At 42.3% G+C, this 21,043-nt stretch overlaps 1 protein-coding gene across 2 annotated transcripts in view; it reads right to left on the bottom strand.

Moving 5' to 3' along the window:
* rngtt (RNA guanylyltransferase and 5'-phosphatase) overlaps nucleotides 1-21,043 on the bottom strand; it is a 104,818-nt gene that overhangs the window by 6,294 nt on the left and 77,481 nt on the right. For both annotated transcript variants that reach the window (XM_058392658.1, XM_058392657.1), the window contains 2 exons: nucleotides 7,034-7,134; nucleotides 1,495-1,561 (listed from right to left, as the gene is read on the bottom strand). In XM_058392658.1, the coding sequence (XP_058248641.1) occupies nucleotides 1,495-1,561; nucleotides 7,034-7,134 (168 nt within the window). The remainder of the gene's footprint in view (nucleotides 1-1,494; nucleotides 1,562-7,033; nucleotides 7,135-21,043) is intronic.

The following is a 21,043-nucleotide window of genomic DNA, read 5'->3' as shown; positions in this document are numbered from 1 at the left end:
GTGGCTTAAAGAAGGATCTCACCAGTCAAAGGCAAGAAACAATATAACTGACTGGTAAATCACTGGTCACTGTACTGTTCAGATGTTTCACTTAACCCAGGCCAGTCTTTCGAAAGACCTCGGGGGTGAATCTGCTCCGAGCCAGTAAGATCGCAAACCTGTTCCCATGTGACGCAGTGCAACAGGATTACAAATCACTTTTTGCTCTGTTTCACCATTCGGGAGAGAGCTTGTTGTGCTTTCTGTGTAAATGCCCGGTACTGGACGCTCTGCTGCATTATACAGACACGTTTTTGGGTGACAAACTGGCCTAGAAGCGTTTTTTTTTTTTTTTTTTGGGGCTGCGCTCTGACAGCAGCGTGATACGTGATCACGGCTATTGTGCTAAAGCTGTGCATCGAGGCTGAGAGGCAGCAGGGAAACTTTAACTCTCACGCAACAGAATGAAGCTCACAGAACAAAGAATTTACATATGAACCCGAGCGGATTTTATGCTATTCCCTTTTTTTGGTGGTATTTCTTTCCATTTCTACTGAATTTTAATGAATATATAGGCTATTAATAATACATTTTCTCTAGCAGGAGCGCTGACAGATGGTGCAGTTTTCTTTAAGAGGTTTATTTAACATTGATGGAAGGAGTCTCCGGTGTCAGTGCTTTTTTAACACTCAGGGCCTTTCCAACACGAGGAACTTTTCAAGACTGTGTGCTCTGGTTTCTTGGTAACTACTTTCTTTTATTACTGACTCAAAAACTAAAGAAATAGAGCGAGTGTTATAGCATAAGCAGTTAAAGGACCTCTTTAATATGAATAAAGGATATAAAGTAAGCGAGACATTTTTAATTGAATGGAAATTGCTGTGGAACAAAAATACCAAACTGTTGATTCGTTTTCTGCGACGTTACATCACCAGACTGCAGACTGCCTCTGAACAGCCGAGAGGACAACACTTTTCTGTTATCCATGGTTCATGATTAATGCACAAGCAGCTTCTGAAGGTTTATTTACAGAACATCAGACACCACAAACACCATTTTCCCCCCGAACATCAAACCCTCCCTTTAGCTAATTACACAAAGCGTCAGATTTGCTGAATGTTAGCTGACTAAAGAACAGGAGGAATAAGAGCCTTTGATCCTAATGGAGATGCTACACGTCACACGCGGGTTAACTTCGGTGCGTCTGCCAGAAGCTTGGATCCACATAGAGTTCGAGCGAGAGAAGATAGAGATTTAACAGCTCCCTTTGACACAGGTTCGAAAATATTCACTAAACCCCTAGGCGCACCCATAAATACTGCACGTCGCTCTTGTATCCTGACATAAGCAGACCCGTTTCGCTTGGGATCCGGTTTAATGAATGCAGGAATAGGATCGTAAATAAATAGATTTAAAAAAAGCTCACTCAAGCTCGTCTGTGGTTTTATACCAGACGCTGCTGCCCGAGGTGAGAGCTTGGCATTAATGTGTTGCCAAATTAAGCACGGATCTCACCTTCATCTGAGCAAAGGGCATGTCATAGCTGCCGACGTACAGCAGACCCACCGTCTGAGGGATCAACCTGCGCAGACAGAGACAGAGTTAAACAGAGTTACACAGAGTCACAGCAATGGAATTAAAACACACACACACGACGGTGATGGAACGGAAACTGACTTTTTCAATAAGTTTAAACAAATGAATGAAGTCTGACATAGCTCATATAGCTTTCGGTGGGTTTTAGACGTGTGTTTTTCCCTCTGTTGGATAACCTTACACTGAATTTTACTGGTTGAAGATGGTAGTTCAAGCACTTGGGGCATCACAGAAAGCAGAAATGGGTTGATATCATATTTCAAAAAATATCTTTAGAGCGAAATGTACTAATTTCTGACATTGGAGACTTAAAAAAAATAAAAAATAAAAAATATATATAAATATATATAAATTTATATATATATAATATATATATAAAATAATTATATATATATTTAATAAATAAATAAATAATATAAAATGTGAAAAAAAAGCAAATTTCAACATAAATATTGACTGAAATCAGAGAACCCCAAAGTAGATTATTATCATCAAATCATTGTCTGTATATTACAAAATCTGCAAATGAATCCAATTTCTTACATTTATTCATCATTTTATTTATATTTATAGTTAGATGTAATGATGGAACTTCTGAAAGAAAGAAAAGACTACGCGAGTCCCAAGATCTGCCCTATATAATAGGATTGTGTGTTTAATTTAATACCGAGAGCAGCTTTCTGGAAACTTCCTACAATGGAAATGATTTAAAAACAAGTGTGCAACCTGCAGCTGTGAAAGGGAACATAGGCTTGAGGTGAGGTGTTGATCCTTTTCCAGCCATCTCTTCCAAATTAGAGGAACGCAACAAAAACAGCTTTCTAGCCTGAGTTCATTTAAAATCACACACACAACCCCTTCCAGTCCATTACACTCAGATTGTCAGGACGTGCTTCCGGAGTGTGTCTGGAGGTTTGCTTAATCGCAGCGAGACCCAGCAGAGGCAATGAGAGGCTTCAGGGATCATCTGACAGCCTAAATACAGAGAAAGCTCACAGCTGGAGGCAGCTCCAACAATTCAGCGGATCGGACAATTACTGGCTAAGGTTAAGGTTAGGGTTTCAATCAGAGAGACTTTGGTAAGCGCCCCCAATTCAACACCACCACCACTAAAAAAGAAAAAAGAGCACCAACAACGGTTCAAGCCCACGGCTGACTCAGCCATGTTACGAGGTTTGAACGGCAAATAAATTTCGCTGTTTAAATCTTCTGAATTTAAGCACGCTATTGCTGTGATGTGCAGAAACGCCTACAAAAAGGTTCGAACTGCGAACACGGGCCACCTCAGAATAAAAAAGGTCTTCTTTTTTCTTTTTTTTTTTAAAAAAAAAAAAGAAGACAAACATCACATCATATGAAGAGGAAGGACGAGAAGCATAATATTTCTATCTCCTTAGGAAACGTCTTGCGTCTGAAGCAGTTAACGTTTGCCGTGTCCGTGTTAACAGAGCCGTATTGACAGTATGTTCCAAATATATCTCATCTGGCCGTGAGGAAGGCTGATGCTGTCTTTCTTTCCTCCGGGTTTAAATCCGTCTGCACTACTGATGCAGCCACTAGATTTCGTTTAAGATCTTCGCTTTCCTTATGGTCATCATTTCCTGTTTTTTATTTATTTTTCTTTACAATGTTGTCATTTAAACATTTGACCGTAAGTCATTTTTTATCTCATTAGTTTCCTCTGTGCTGTTATTAGTCATATCTCTGATCCGGACCGACCTGTATTTTGATCCCTAGCTGAATGAACCGATGATAATTAGTCGATTAACCCCAATGAACACCACGGTCGCTTCCTGTACATTTTCCTTCGGAAAGCATTTTTAAAAATCATAAAAGCCTCCGGCTATCTTTCCTCCATCTCAGCTGCATTATGTCTGTGTGAAACATCAGCACTTTCTCTTTCTCTTGCTTACTCTTGGTATTTCAGTCCAATAAATATGTAATGATCGATATTTTCCTCATCTATTATAGATCACGTTGCGCAAGCTGGTCAATAGCAGGGCTTCAGATCCTGAGTACAACCTTTTCAAGCTATACGCTGCAAAATATGCATTTTTTTCATTGATATCATAACTAATGTGGTGCAAAATGCAGTCTCTTGCCCCTAATGAGCAAGCCAGAGGCGACAACGGAAAGGAAAAACTCCCTGAGACGACGTGAGGAAGAAACCTCGAGACTCAAAAGGGAACTTTCATCCTCATCTGGATGAAATAATATATAACCTGTTCCCATATGAATAAATATAATGCACTCTATAAAGGTGCTGGTCTATAGTTTAGCATCTGTTTAAGTCGAAAAGGCAAAGACGATCTTTGCTTTATTTGTAACTGAATATCTGGTGTTTCAGCATTAAGAGCGGTTTGTTTTTCAGTGAGGAGCTGATGAGATCATGCAGCACCAATGTTCCCTGTGGTTATCAGTCATTTCAGAAGTAAGTTGAAATAAAACCTTTCGCCTAATTAAATGGAGCTGAAGTTACAAAACGAGCCACTTGAATATTACTCGCTGGGAAAAATCGGCTCTATGAGGTCACGCGCCTCGTATCGGTGGCATGGGTCCAATTTAATTGGCTCTCCATTTCAATACCGGATCAAATAGCAATTGATTCTTCTGCTTCTAAACATCAGAGCTCTCAAGTGGACCAAAACAGCATAAACAGTTGGGTCTTGCGTCTCTTCAGGACAACAAGCTCAAGGCCGAACGCATTAGTATTCCAGCAACAGTTTAACACTCGAAGTACTGTTTCCTGTCCGTCTTTATCTCTCTAATGCTGCTAGGGCTCTGTGAAACATCACGTGATACTTCACTTTAAATCCACTAAAGCAAATGATTACATTTAATTTACTGCTTTATTATTTAGTCTTTAAACACATGGCCCCTGGGATAACAGGCTCAACTTCGATTCTCAATTAAACAGCCCCCACAAGTGCCAGAGGGTTGAGCCATGGCTCGGAGGATGAGTATGGTGAAGTTTGGGTGATCCTATTTGATCTGTTCTGTTTGGCGTAAATCTTCTGGCAGAACCAGAGCTGGGAGATCTGGAGCGTGGGCGAGTCCTGCTGCGGTGGCTGCGGTAACTGAATTTAAAGTGCTCTGGGCCGAACACATTTTCAGGACTTCCACGGTTTAATGTGTGGAATAAAGGTAGGCATCTATTCAAGGCAGAAAACAAAAAAGCAAAATCATCGCTGGTATGATATTCTCGGTGCAGAAGAAGTAGCTTCAAAAGAGCAATGCTACACATGTGGTATGATGTGATGTGGTAGCTTAATGGTTGGACTTATGAACGGTAGGATGTAAGCTTGAATCCCAGGTCCACCAAGCTGCACCCCTAAGCAAGGCCCTTCAGCTTTAATTGCTCAGATGTATCTAATGAAATAGAAGCAGTCTGCCAAATGCCGTAAATGTAAATGTATGTATCATGATCAAACAAACATGCATGTTTAATAATTTGGTGAAAAACTGGATCCAGTGCTTGAGCTGAGCAGATGAAGGTTTAGCCATAACCACAGCTGGGTGGTGGTAGCTCAAGTGGTTAAGGCTCTGGGTCATTGACCGGAAGATCAGGGTTCAAGCCCCAGCACCGCCAAGGTGCCACCCTTGAGCAAGGCCCCCAACCCACCCTGCTCCAGGGGCGCTGCATCATGGCTGACCCTGCGCTCTGACCCCAACCCCCCAAGGATGGTATATGCAAAGAAAGAATTTCACTGTGCAGTTATGTATATGTGACAAATAAACACAACTTAAGACATAACCTCCTTACAGGATTTACTAACTGTGGTTGGCTGGTTACTTTATGCACCTTAAAGTACACCAGACTCATCAACAGCTAGAAAAGTCTGGCTCACAAGACCACCAGTTGAGACCTCTGTCCACACTTGACCTTCAAAACGTTGCAGCAATCCTGAAAAATGAGTGATGAAGCATGGATTCTCTCAGCTCAAAGAAAACTCTTCCGCTCTTTTTTTTTTTTTTTAATATAGGACATTATCTCCTTCTTCAGTCCTTCTTGATTTCTTGAAGCGAGCCTTGGGTGTACAGTTTAAATCCCGTACGCAAAAGCGTCCACACTAAACCATAACAAAAAAAAAAGAAACCTTTTCAAATCATTTCAGCCCAACTGGAACAGCTGGAAACCAAAATCTATTCATTTATTCCTCTCTGTGTTGTCTTTGTTTTGTTTGTACGGCAACAGTAGCTCGGGGCGATACATGACCTGGCAGCAGAGGGACTGCAGCTATTCACAGTCCAGGCCTGGAAAGCCAGTGATAAATGGGAAAAAAATAGGTTGGGATATCCGGCGGCCATTTCACACGGACGCTCTTTGAGTTGCGTGGTATTGCGTCAGCAGACTGCGAGAAAAAATAAAAAAAAGTCTTAAGGAATTCAGACTAATCTAACAGTACCTTGAATTGTGGGTAAATAATATTGTGGAAAAATTCTATACAGCATATATAGAGGAACAGACGCATCTAATGAGGTGGATCATGTAGGAAGGTCAGCGTGTTAAAAATTCAAACAATTCGTTTGCTCTTTTCACGAACAGCAGGACGAGTCGACTCGCATAAGCTCCTTTTTTTTTTTGTCTTTGTTGCTGCTTTTTTTCTGTGAACCCCTTGAAAATAATGAGAGGAAGGTGTAGGGTATGAGAGCTTATAAAAGGATGAGACAGAGTAGGAGGAAGTGAGGGATAGCGTGGGTGGGAGCGACAAGTGCTTTACACATTTCTCTGTTGCTTGGCAGGGGCAGACCACAGAGCCGTAACCTCAGTGTCTAACAGCCCTCTTCATCACAAGAGCTTTGTGAGAATCGAACCTGCGAGCGAGCTAAGTTCCCACGTCCTGCTTAACATCAAGCGGCATAAATTTTTCCTTTGGCTTAAATTTTCGTCTGGATTTCTGGCAACCTGCTATGTTGGTTGAGGTCTAATTAAAATGATGAGCATGGAGAAAGCAGGTGGTGAGCCATACTGGTGTTGCTTTGCTGCTAGTAGTATAGCGGAGCTTCTCATGGAGGTTTCTCTGCTTGTATACATGTATATATGTCTGTGTGTGTGTGTCGATTGTAAAGAAAGACCACGTCCAACCACTCGTGTAGGAGGTATTGATCTGTTTACTGGCATTGAACAGAACCTCAAATTCCTCCCACTGTGAAGAATATAGATCATGTAATGTATCATATTTCACCGTGGAGGATTTTTAGGATTTTCTGTTTAGTCCCTAGGGTAGGCTAAGAACGACGTGAAACAAACATCTTAAATGGCAGATAAAACCAGTGAAAAGTTACAGATCGAAACCTGGAAAGAAAAAAAAAAAATCTAGGTCTGAATAAAACTTACTGCATTACAGAGTGAACAGGAGGTGAGGGTGAATTAAACATGATGCTACTTTCTGCATCTTGTACTGTGTAAGATAGATGTGTGTGAGTGTGTTGTGTTTTTTCCACAATGCTGACTCACCCTTCTCCTCCAACTTTGGAGATCTTCAGGCGAAAGTCCACAGAGTTGTGACTGGGAGGTTTCCACTTCAGGATTTCGTCGCAGCGGCCCGGCTTGTACTTCTGCTCGGGGAGAAATAAAAAAGAAGCAAGAAAAGGATGTTTGCAGGATGATTTTTTTGGTTGAATGTATGACTTGATGCTCATACACAGAAGTGTTCTTCCTCCGTCCGGCTCAAAGGATCAAACGGGGGGAAGAAGTGAACGTGATAGAACAAGATGTATAGAACCCTCATGATTTTTTTTTTTCTCTCTCTCTTTTAAATCACTGCTCTCATCTTCAAACCTAAAATATGGAGTGAATAGCTTGGGGAATGAGTGCAAACATACGGCCAAGAGATAGAGAGAGAGAAAGAGAGAGAGAGAGAGAGAGAGAGAGAGAGAGAGAGAGAGAGAGAGAGAGAAAGAAAGGGATGGTGTAGGAGGAAGAGAAGATTTCCCATTTGTTTAGGATTGACTTGCAGGGCTCTTCATCACATGAGCTCTGAGCACATCTAAACACACGTCTGTTTACTGCCTTAACACCTACGAGGATCATCTGCTGAAGTACAGTCCCAGGTTCCCAGGACACCAAGCCAGATGTGCACGGACTATCGGTGGGGAAAAAAAATACTGATTAGCACATTTCTAAGACGCGTTCATCTCCCGTCTTTCCGATTCGCGAGCATGCCAAAATCCTAGAGGCAATAAACTGCCTTCGAACCCATCAATGTGTTGTGCCTCGGCTGGGAAAAGTCTTTCTCGAGATTGAAAGCACTCTGTGTGCTTCGATTCCTTGGGCTACTCTATGTTTTTCCTGACATCTGCGAATCCTCTGTTTCACATATTATTGAAGTTGCTTTTCATAAAACTTCGGGAGGAAAAAAAAAAAAAACATTGACATTTGGCCCGACTTCCGCACCTGGAAGGATTTCTGCGCTCTGTACAGAGTCCCTCTCCGGGCCTGATGTGTGTAACTTAGCAACCGCAGAGGCACTGATTGCTCTTAAAGGAGCCATTACGCCGTTTCTTGCCTGTGTGCCGGAGAGTGGGCGAGACTCGCGGTTTCCAATAAACCCGTTCCGAACGCGCTCAGACGACTGGCAGATTTCCTGAAAGTGAGAATTTAATGCGTTCTGTCGGGTTTATGTGTGAAAAGTTCATTATGATGGAGTCTTTTTGAGTCATTTCCCATTTGATTCGAGGAGCAAGAGTGTGAAAGCACTGTAGAGTTGTAAGCTAATTAACACAGAGTTTATATATTTACTTGGGCCAAAATATGTTTACTTTAATGATCATCGAACCCAAACGAAACATTTGTAGGAGCACTAAAAAGTGATACCAAAACATTTCCTCTACTATCATATTTAAAACAATTTTGTTGTTATTATGATGCAGATAAATCTGCATAAAAAGATGAAGAATCTTATTGATTTGTTTGTTCGTTTCATTCACTGTTTACCAGGAGATAAGAGTTTAACAGACCGAAAGATAGTAATACACCCTATACACATCTCCGAAACACACGTCACCATGTAACAGTTACTGTTCGGAGCTGCTCAACCTTGTTGTACAGAGTGATTAAGTGACAGTTCAGCTATTCTCCTCTGACGTCTCAACAAGACGTACCCACCCTCAGAACTACGTTTACATTACAGGCATTTTGGCAGACTTACATTATCTCATTTTTTTTATGCATGAGGTATAGAGGAGAGTGGACAGCTTCGTGGACCTGGGATTTGAACTCACAACCTTCTGATCTGTAGTCCAGCACCTTAACCACTGAGCTACCAAAGTAAATAAACTGCTGCTCAATGGATGTTTTTCGGATTTGATCTGGCTGTATTAAACCCACCATGTGCGAGACGTGAGCCTGCACGTGTTGTATAGTGTGTTCATTAAACTGCAAAATGAGTAGTAGTAGTGTTGTTGGGCTGAATGAAACGAGGCAGCGGGTCATGTTTGTTCTGTTGACCTTCAGTATCTACAGTCAGACTGAAACATTACCTTACACTAACAAGAAGTTCTGAATGATGGGCTACTGAGACACCGCCCCATGAGGCACTCATTACCTGGATGAAATACGGTGATAAATAAACCCCACCACCACAGATACACAGTCATCCCTTCCTGTAATAGCACACAATGACCGGTAATAAACACACGCTGCTCTGCACCTAACCCTGCCAGTCTCAAATACCCCACAACCTAAATCTAATTGCTAATCCATTTTGGGTCCAAAAACCTCTTCGATAACTGCCTGATAGCGTGATAGTGAAGGACCATTTCCTTTTGGCTGTTTGTGGCAGGCATCCTCAGGGACACCTCGAATCCTGCTGCAGGTCCCCGACGCAGAAAGAGAGCCACCGACCCACACCCAGCCATGACCGTGCCACTCAGGATCTCTAAATAAAGCCACAAGCTGGTGGTGAAACCCAGCATACAGCTAAAGAGAAGCCATCTGGAGTGGAGGCTGGTTTTTTCCCCCCTCTTTAAGTTTCTGTAATCTGGACGTTTCAAATAAAAATGCTGCAGCCGTTCTGTGCCTTTAGCAGGAAAAGAAAAAACCTCACCTTATCGTAATGAGGTGACGGTGTTAGCGCGAAGGACGAAGCTTGTGGTTATAAGGATTTATTGAAAGAGCTCAAAGGAAAGCTTTTTTTTTATATAGAGTTAACTCTGAGGGAGTGCAGGTTAGAGCAGAGAGAGAGAGAGAGAGAGAGAGAGAGAGAGAGAGAGAGATAGACATGCATAAAGACAGATAGGGACAAACGAGTGAGAGAGGATGAAGGCTTTCACACCGTGTCCTTCTTGTTGTATATCTGATGTAGTGTGTGTGTGTGTGTGTGTGTGTGTGTGTGTGGGCAAGGGCTTTGAAAAGAAGCTGTGCAAAATGTCCTACAAAAGGAACAGCAAGGCCACATGTGTTTCGGTCATCTTGTACTCTAAATCTATAAAGGGTTATGGTTTAAATATATCTATTAATCGTATCGTTGATTTGTTGCTGTTTCGTTATGCTAGGTCACGTTGCTCAGTCAATCACTAGCAGCTTATTATTTCGCTGCGTTCTGGCTGTAATCAGACGGAAAGCCTCCTATGAGATAAGTCTCATTACACACCAGCGTCGTGTCTGCATGAGGGACTGAGGGAGGGAGCAGAAAAACGCTTGTGACGCTTTCTCAATGTGATGAAGAGCGAGGAATGAATCAGTCATGTAGTCTTTCGGCATGATGCACCTTCACAGGTGATACGGAAGTCGTTTTTGTGCTGCGAGTCTGCGCTACATGGCGCTGTACGACTCTTGAGCGGTGGTGGCATAAAGACGAAAGATCGCTCTTGATCCTTTGCCGTCAGCGAATAGAGCTCCCATCTGCTTGCATGGGAAAAATGCTGTGCCCTACTGTTCAACCTCGCTGGAAATTCACAGCACATGGGCGACATTCTGGAATAATCTGGGCACTTGTAGGTGCCGTCTGTCTCCTTCCCCTTCTGTAACGCGGACAATTTCATGGGCTGGTCATGCACGAGGAGCAGCTTCCCTTGTATTCAGGGCACGGTAATGCTTATTCCTGTACTTCCAGGTGAGCTGGAAGTGTGTCTCCTCTGAATGCTGTCTAGGGGAAAGACATCGGTCTGAAGTGACTTGGGGAATCTGTTGCTGCCGAAACATCAACAATCTTAATTAATCCATCATCAAGCAAAAAATGATGTGTGTTACAAGATCGTTCAGGGAGCAAATTACACATGCTTTGTTAATCCAGGTAAACAACACAGACATAGATGGATGGATGGATGGATGGATGGATAGATGGATGGATGGGTGGATGGATCGGTGAATGGATGGACCAATAGATGGATGGACGAATGGATAGACAAATGGATGGATGGCTTGTGTTTGCTGCAACTAAAAATGAATAAACAAAAATCATAACACACCATTCTAACACCCAAAGGGCATTTTAAATAAATAAATAAAATGAATAAAAATCACACCACACCATGCTGACATCGAAGGGGCATAAAAAAATTAAATAAAAAAATTATATTAAAAAATAAATCATACCACACCATGCTGACATCCAAAGGGCATAAAAAAAAATCAGATTTAGGCCACACCCATTTCAGAGATACAGGCGCAAACAGTGGCTTAGAACTGTGCGTATTAATACTATTTTTTAAATTTTTATTTTTCCTTGTTCCTCCTTGTCTTTTTCACAGCCTCGTAAACGTCGCAAACTCTCCCATTTCCAGTCTCTCCGGGAGAAAGAAAAACATCCGTTCTACTCCAGACAGAGAGATATGTAAAAATGGGGCGAGCGAAATTAATAATATCTATCTCAGTCTACATCAATTACTTCAGGGCACTTCAAGCGACTACACATTTGGGGCAGACGTGTAATAAATATCGCTCGCTTCTTCTGATGGACGTTCTTCATAAAGCCCGATGACAAAGCTAATTTGGTTTCCGATGTCCTCGTCTCACAGACGCCCGGTTTCGTATTTAAATGGCTGTAGCGTGACTCGTGAAAGCACCTGTAAAGTAAAGCATGTATAGGGAAAGAAAATGACAGTGACAAGTATAATGTATAGGTGTCATCGGGTTTGGTGGAGAAAAAGAAAGAAAGAAAGAAAGGAAAAAATTGAGTTAAGTTTCATACACATGGTGTAAAGACTACCATCTGGAATGTGCATGATTTGCTAACGCGCCATCTGCAGTGATGACATTCTCTTTTGTAATTAACACCCCACCCCTTTCTCCGTCTCGTTCCTTTTTCTCCCTGCGCAATCACTGGCATTCACAAAAAAACGCAAACAGCCCTGCTCGTACGTTTCGCAATACAGTAACCCGCTTTACTCCCAACAGCAAATACGGACGTGAAGAAAATGCGTTTCCCGACTCTCGGTGTGCAGCGTCTGTTGTCTCGGTGCGTCTCTGCCTGCCAAATTCCCAGCTCTCGCTTCACCTCTGAGAGACATCTTTCTTTGATTGAGCCATACCGCCTCCCACTCCCAGATTTCGCTGTCCGCTCTGTTGTGTGTTTTCTAAAGTCTGTGTGATTAAACTCGTTCCTTGAGTAATGGCTTGTATGTTCGTGGATCGACCGGCCTCGTCGTCGGACACCGCTGTCCTTCTTGCGCCTGTATGTCCTGTAGTAAAAGGTCAGTTTGACTATCATTCATTAAAAAAAAAAAAAAAAAAGTGACACGTTTCTGATCAAATGGTGTTCGAGGAAAAAAATCACAATATTTACAAAAATGAATGTGCTGTTTCTAATAAGGTGTAGTAATGATTTTCTACAGGTTACACCACCACCAGCAGCCTGAACTGATAACATGAATCCAGTGCTGATGTAGCGAAATGCTCCGTGAGGTGCTGTTTACTTGGCATTTCGGGAGTGAATGGAACCCGATGTGACCTTCCATTGTGTTTTTTTTTTTCGAGAATTGACATTTATTTATTTATTTAAACTGCAGCCTCTGACCTGAAGTTATGTATATACACTATATTGCCAAAAGTTTTGGGACACCTGCACATGATTGTAACATGGAGTTGTCTCGCCCTTTGCAGCTATAAAAGCTTCAACTCTTCTGGGAAGGCTTTCCACAAGGTTCAGGAGTGTGTTTATGGGAATTTTTGACCATTCCTCTAGAAGTGCATTTGTGAGGTCACTGATATTGGACGAGAAGGCTCTCTGCTCTAATTCATCCCAAAGGTGTTCTATCAGGTTGAGGTCAGGACTCTGTGAAGTTCCTCCACACCAAACTCACTCATCCATGTCTTTATGGACCTTGCTTTGTGCACTGGTGTACAGTCATGTTGGAACAGGAACTGGAACTGTTCCCACAAAGTTGAGCATGAAATTGTCCAAAATGTCTTGGTATGCTGAAGCATTAAGAGTTCCTTTCACTGGTCGAGCCCAACCCCTGAAAAACAACACCTGAATTCAATATGTAGGGGTGTCCCAAAACTTTTGGCAATATCGTGTATTTAATTGACATGTACATTGTTTTTATTTCACATTAATAAACACAAATAAACTATAAACTATTTTAGCTTTTTCATACACAGAGCTCAAAACACCTGTCAATCATTCTGTATTCACAAAATGATCTTTAATTGAAGGGTTTAGGGGAGGGGCTTCTGGGTAAAAGTATTTTTTGGTGTTTCAAAACGGCAGAGCTTCTACACAAAATGAGTAAAAGGTTTGGCAGAGCGGAGGAATTTTCCATTTCACAAACACCCCTGCTGCCCTTTCCAAACTGCCCCACAGTCTAAATTTCAAAACAGGCCACGGTCACTGAGTCCAAAGCAACATATTTGCAGTGTTTGCTGTTGACCTGTATCTGATCTGTCACATGATCGATGAACTAAATAAGTGCATGAATGAGCAGGTGTTCCTATTAAAGTGGTGAAAAGGTCTGTGCAATGATCATGTCTCTTTTATTAATGAGACATTGTGCACTTTTTAACTCTTTATAGTAAGATTTAATTCTGTGGAAATTACTGCTTATTTCCTGTTCTTAACTAAGTGATAAACAATCACTCCCCCCCCCCCTCTCTCTCTCACTCACTCTCCCACACCATCTCTCTCTCTCCATCATTGTCTCTCTCTGTCTGTCCTCCTCTCTCTCATTCATTTCCACACCCCTCTCTCTTTTGTGTCTCTCTGCCTCTCTCAGTCATTCTCGCTCTCATTCACTCTCCCTCACTTTCTCTCTCGTTCACTCTCCCTCACTTTCTCTCTCGTTCACTCTCCCTCTCTCTCATTCACTCTTCCTCACTTTCTCTCTCTCATTCACTCTCCCTTACTTTCTCTCTCTCTCTTTCACTCTCCCTTACTCTCTCTCTTTCGCACCCCCCATTCACTCTCCCTCACTTCTCTCTGTCTCTCTCTCTCTCACCCCCCCCCATTCACTCTCCCTCACTTCTCTCTCTGTCTTCCTCCCTCACCCATTCACTCTCTCTCTCTCTCTTTCACCCCCCCATTCACTCTCCCTCACTTTCAGTGTCTTCCTCCCTCACCCATTCTCTCTCTCTCTCATTCACTCTCCCTTACTTTCTCTCTCTCTCTTCCTCGCCCACCCCATTCCCTCATTCACTCTCCCTCACTTTCTCTGTCTTCCTCCCTCACCCATTCTCTCTCTCTCGCTCTCTCATTCACTCTCCCTTACTTTCTCTCTCTCTCTCTTCCTCGCCCCCCCATTCCCCCATTCATTCTCCCTCACTTTATCTCTGTCTGTCTTCCTCCCTCACCCATTCACTCTCTCTTTCTCTCCAACCCTCTCTCTTTCATGTCTGCCTGCCTCACTCTCTCATTCACTCTCCCTCACTTTCTCTATCTGTCCCTCTCTCTCTCCAACCCTCTCCTCTTTTTCGTGTCTGCCTCTCTCTCTCTCTCTCTCTCTCTCTCTCTCTCTCTCTCTCTCTCTCTCATTCACTCTTTCACTTTCTCTCTCATTCATTCTCCCTCACATTCTCTCTCCATCACTATCTCTCCCTCTCAAAAAAAAATAAAAAAAATAAATAAATAAATAAAATAAATAAAAAGATAAATTTAGGAGGAAAACTCATTTAGAAGAAAAACTCGTCTGTGCTGGAAAACATATAAAATAACTAATATAAACCGAGACTCCTTCCATAAAAGTTAAATAAACATCTCCTTAAAAAATACCAAAAAATATGGCATCAAATTATTACACATTTTACTTTTGTTTATGTGGAGATCTGAGCCCCAGTAACACAGTCGTATTAATATCAACCTATCGTTCAAAATACGTCTGGAATAACTGCTTAGACGGAAATTACGGCCACTTCCTGACCGATGGGATTGGAGCGTTCAGCCATGCTCTGGTATAACAAGTGACAATAAGCGAAGCCTTCTTCCATCAGGCAGCATGTGTGTCATGTTTAAACTGTGCCTCTGTGTGTACGTGTCCTTCATGTCAGCAAACTTTCCATGTGAGCTTTTTCCACCAGCTGGGTCCGGCTTCACTTTACTCAATAAAGTCAAAGGAGTTCAGCAAAAAAAAGACGAAGAAATCGAATATTTTGTTGTGGATTTGATCAAAACGACTGTGCGTATTCATTTTCGCTGGATCAAAGCACATTTTTGAGTCTTCTCTGCTTCTTCTCTACATATAATATGCCCAAATTGGACCATCACATTACTAATATAAACACTATAACTGTGTGCGCGCATATTTTGTCCATCTTTAAGCTACTCTATGTTTTCCTGCAGACGTTTCAGCGGTCCGGTATCCACTGTGAAAGACTGTCAGTCGTCTCAAACTTATATTGCAGAGTCAGAAAAGTTTACTCATCAAGCTAATTCCTCATGCAAGTGACTTAAGGTGAAAGCAGGCTACGGGAAAAACACTGATGAAAGAAAAACTTTCACCTCCCATAATAACAAGGAAGGTTTGATTCAAAAGGGCTTTATACTAAGTGGACCGTGGTAATTAGAGCTTTTTGTGCTCATCACACTGCAAAGCTTAATGAGGTGAGAATGATTAAGAAATGATATACGGGTCTGGTGAAAACGTGCGAGGACTGCTACTGGTTTCCGGTCAAACAGCAGGGGGAGGAACTGCTTTTTCATGTCCATGTCAATGTGCAGGAATTGGCATTTGAATCTTTGAAAAAAGGCATTGTAATTAACCTAATGATTTTAATACAGCAGCAATGTGTGTGTGTGTGTGTGTGTGTGTGTGAGAGAGAAAGCTACCACCAACAGGAAATTCAGACGAGAGTTGTACCCGATACCTAGCGACCTGTTCTTCCTGGATTGTTCAATATCTGACTACGTTATCTGAAGCGTGACACAAAAGGCCCAAGTCCAACCACGTTGCCCTTTCCACTTCCTCTCCCGAGAGAGGGTCTGTCTGTAAGAGGGAGCAAGAAGATTCTTACACCTGCACGCTTCCCTAAGCCAAGATTATTTTTTTTGAAGAAGGAAGGATGAAACCTGACAACTGCAAATCAAGGCAGATGATGATGATGATGTACATGGCCACAATTAGATTATTCAGTCAAAAACATTTATAGCTTAAAAACAAGTGTGGAGAAAATGTTGAAAAAAACCCCCCTCAATTTCCTGAGAAGTCTAATTAAAGGGAAAAACTCAAGGGCAACCTCAGACGGATTAAAGCTGCGCTGCATTTAATCACGCTTAGCAGCAGAATGAATATAGAAATCATTTCTTGGTGAAATGTTTGGGCCGATTATTTTTAAAATGCTTATTTTTAAAGCAAGCGTGAAAAACTTTACATGAGATATCCTCAAACAGGAAGAAATCTACTGTATATAACCACTAAAATATCTCTGGATAGCAATTTCCACTTTATGATATGAATGGATTATTGGTAACATCCAGTTCTGATGGTGGAAATTCTCAGAGGTCTGAGGAGAATGGCCAAACAGGAAGACTGCAGTAACTGAAATAAGTGAGATCGCATCTGGTACTACTTTTGTAAGAAAAGAACGGGCGACTGAGAAGTGGACGGCTGAAGGCCAGAAAAAATCGTGAGTCTTGATTACGGTTAGAATTGGGCATCAATGGAAAGAATCATGAACCTAATCCGCCTTGTGTCACAAGGCATGGGAAGTTTCACACCAATCGAGCAACGTTTGCTCATAAATCTGATCATCACAACCACAATTTAGTCATCTTACAAGCAGGTACACAGATCAGCCATAACATTATGACCACTGAGAGGCGAAGTGAATAACACTGATGATCTCCTCATCATGGCACCTGTTAGTGGGTGGGATATATTAGGCAGCAAGTGAACATTTTATCCTCAAAGTTGATGTTAGAAGCAGAAAAAATGGACAAGCGTAAGGATTTGAGTGAGTTTGATGAAGCGCCAAACTGTTATGGCTAGACCACTGGATCAGAGCATCTCCAAAAATGCAGCTCTTGTGGAGTGTTCCCGGTCTGCAGTGGTCAGTATCTATCAAAAGTGGTCCAAGGAAGGAACAGTGGTGACCCGGCAACAGGGTCATGGGATCCTATAGAGACTTTGGGGATGCAAAGAGTAAGAGCAAGAGATATTCAGCAATTACAGTATGTGCTGCAGCACATGGACATGGACCCGAGTCTCAAAGGAATTTTTCCAACACCATGTGGAATCCATGCCACCTGATAGAAATGTGGAGTTCCATCTTGCACAAGAAAACTGGCAAAGAAAGGAAAGCAAGAAGCCCCTGGGCCTTAAACCTAGTTTTAAAAGCGTAACGTTTGTATGACGGGTTAATTCTCTACAAAAGTCTTTAAGAGCATCCAAGGAATCCAAATCTACAGAGTGTTGGTCGATTAGCAGATCAGGAGAAGAAGAAGAGTTGAAGCCGGAAAGAGTGTGATTGAAAGCTTTCAAAGTGTGGAGGAGAATTTGGAGAGGATGTGTTGTTCTACGCCTGTGCAGCTTGTGAAGTACAGGTGCAATATGCATCAGCCTAACGTGGAGCCATCACGAGAGAGATGGAAGATGTCACCCATCCATGGGATGTGAGTCATAATGCAGGATTCATACACCCACAGGTGCACACAATTCATCCCAAAACAGTCCTGAGCCCACTAATGGTCTGATGCTTCAAGCATGGAGAAAGAGAGGTATGAGTGTACTACCTCTTGCTGTGTAGATATTAGCATGTGATGGTAAAGTTAGCCTCCATGATTTGCGCATGATTCATGGGGCCTCATTGTGTGGATGTCATTTATAGCCTGACACTAACAGGAACATGTCTAAAGACATATCTGAAGCCATGACTCATCCTCACAATGTACGTTTTAGGAGATTTAGGTAGTGTAGATGTCAGAGTTGTACATCATATGCCGCATATATACCCTTACTCAAGCAAATACAGGCTACACAATGCTAAGCTGGAATGTACCGCGTCTGAGAAGGCGGGAGGGGGTAGACGTGCCGAGTGCAGAGTATCTTCGACTGAATCCGAAGTAATGAACTTTCCTTAGCTCTTCCTCTTAAATGTTTTGAACACACAGCCTGAATATTCAAACAAGTGTTAGGGTGTCATCTGCGAAAAACTGTGATTTGAACCGGAGCAGAATGTCAAGTGATTCACGAGGTGCTCAGAACTCGGTGGTGAGCTCATCGAGCTCGGATCCAAAAAGACCAGCCCTCGTCGTCTCTCTTCTGTGTTGAAGGGTCCTGGGGTGCAGGTGTGATCGATCGGACCTCACCGAAAGGACATAAGCGGCTTTAATCTACAGCCTCAAACAGACTTAAGGAGGCAGACTTCAACAAATCTGCCTTGATGACACTTTCGCAGATTCTTGGCACAGACTCGGTTCACCAGCTGCATGCTGCCACGTGGGAGGTTTCCACACATGCTAAGCACTTTTTGAACAGTTCTACCTTACAAGAAAAGTTTCAGTTGTTTAAAAATCTACTTTTTTTATTGTGGAAATGAATCTAGGCATACACTTCAGTTATAATAATAGTTCACAGTAAGATATCTGTTTATCAGTATCGGCTGTTATGCTTGATGCTGATTTTTTTTCAACATTTCTACATCTATAATTCCAGCCCACCAGCTAAACCTCCTCTATCACAGAGGTGAAGGATAACAAACATGTGCTTCCTCCTAGTGAAGCATCAATCCAGCCTAGCTCAGTATCCAAACTGCTGCATCACAGGGCAGTGTAACATACTCAAAGATAAACGTTCTGCCATTTTCCTCATACAAGAGCTCAGAGATGAGCATAATTCACTGATGTTGCTGTGATTTCCAGTATGCCGTCCTTCCCACCATGGCTAATTTCGTCTCCTAGCGTTGTCAGGATTCAAACTCTCCACCAACCGAAGACACAGTACACTGTTATCTGTTGCGCCATTTTGTTGCCAAACAACACATTTTCCGCCCCTGCGGTAATACTTCACTGTTTGGTTCGAAGTGCAGCATCAAATCAGAACCACAGCAAACTGGGAATCAAAAAAAAGTGTCAATTCTGCTCCGAGTCAGACTCTTTAAACTGATTAATAGGTGTGAGAGAGTGTGCTTCCAGACTGCTATAGAAAAAGTGTCTATTATTATTATTTCTATAGTATTTGATCTCGAATGACCAGACCAGTGGTTGGTTACATATTTTAAACATGATGGATTACAAATCCTGCAAATATCTAAACTCTAGATGTAACACAAGATGTGTAGGATTGAATGATCGACACTTACGAATGCAGTTATGCTAACATGTACCACTGAATCTGGCATATATCGGTTTAGAGGCCAGCATCGCTCCTCCTACCTGCCTTACGGCGTACAAATCCGATCTGTTTTACTTCCTGGTTTGGCTGATCTAATGTACTTGGGTGTAGGTGGAGGTAAAGAAGTGTCATCGACACACACACACATCGAAAACACACACACATACACAAAGCAGGATTGAGAAAAAAGGAAATATAAAGTGAGCCAGACTAGGAGAAAGGTGGCAGCAAAGGAAAAAAGACAAAGCGTATGAGTGTGTGTGTAAGGTAAAACGGGTGCATGAAAGCAGTCAACATGCAAGCGTCTGAACCCTTCAGTGGGCGGTGAGGTGAATTCAGCTGTCTGTGTGGTGTTGCCTAGGGGGCTCTGCCAACACAATCCCCGATTCTCACACATACACACACACCATCCTGCTCAGTCAGGCTAACAGGAAATCCTGACGCTATCAGGCTCCTCATATCCTCAGCCATTAAACTCTTAATAATGCAGCTCTGAGCAATCTGCCTCCAGTTCCACACAGAGAATACGACGGCAGATGCGGGCCAGGGCAGTGAGCCAGAGCATGAAACAACCTCCCCGATTCTATTAGAGAATTAAGCTGACTTAATTCTCTCGATTTCAATCATGTATGCTGTTATTTACAAGCCCACATTCACTTAGGCAGCAGTTTCAAACACCGCTCTCACCAGAATTCTACACTACAGAATATCCACTTTATTAGAACCCGACATCAAATCAGTCACCAGCACAACGCATAAAAATCACCCAGATATAGGTCCAGAGCTTCAGGTAATGTTCACGTCATACATCAGAATGAAGAAAAAGTGCGGTGTGGCTGTTGGTGGTTTGAGTATTTCGCATATTGCAGATCGCTTGGGATTTTCACATGCGACAGCTTCTAGAGTTTACACAGAATGGTGTGAAAAATAAGAAAGATTGAGTGACACTTCTGTGTGTGGAAACGACTTGATCAGAAACAAATGGCCAGATCGGTTCGAGCTGCCAGGAGGGATATAGTAACTCATACAGAGTGATCACGGTACAACTGTGGTGAGCTGAAAAGCATTGCAACATCGAGGTGGATCAGCTACAACAGAAGAAGTTAGAACAAATTCATGTCCTCATGTGTGCTTATGTCCTCCTGGAAAGTTTGTATTGATGATCTGGGAAGTCGTAATTGCGTCGTTGGAGTCACTTCAGTCTGAGAAAGATGGATGATGATGTTGTCTTTGTACCCTCTTGTAATTAATGACCAAAAAAAAAAAAAAGACTGGAAAAATTAAACAAATGGAAAAACTTGTCTTCTGTCCAAAACTGGGAGCTCGTAATTACGACTTGGTGGTAGTGTTCAACTTGTAACGTTTAATTTTTTTTTCACTTTGCCTGTATAAGAAAGATGCAATAACTCGTGTATGTGGCTGATAAGAGGGCTGATAGCACTTTCCTCTAAGACTGGTGGTTGGTAAAAAAGTTTGCTTGCCAGTCTACTGTGCTGGAATAACTCTCCTGTGTGCACCTGGGGAAAGTTCGTCTGATGATCTGGGAAGTCGTAATTGCGGCGTTTGGAGTTTCTTTAGTCGAAGAAAGATTCGACTAAATCTAAATGTCTAAATAACTAAATAACCCCCCCCGAATTCATGGAACGATGACGATTACGCTGTCCACACCCGAGGAGCAGTACGACACCAGTGAGTGACACGATTCGTCCATTTTTTGATCAGTCGACTCCGCGTAAAAGATAAACGAAACGCTGGACGCCAGAAG

The sequence above is a fragment of the Hemibagrus wyckioides genome, linkage group LG06, assembly GCF_019097595.1.
Source record: "Hemibagrus wyckioides isolate EC202008001 linkage group LG06, SWU_Hwy_1.0, whole genome shotgun sequence".
Taxonomy (NCBI): Eukaryota; Metazoa; Chordata; class Actinopteri; order Siluriformes; family Bagridae; genus Hemibagrus; species Hemibagrus wyckioides.
The sequence above is the reverse complement of the archived record's forward strand: the minus strand, read 5'-3'. Positions and strand labels throughout refer to the sequence as shown.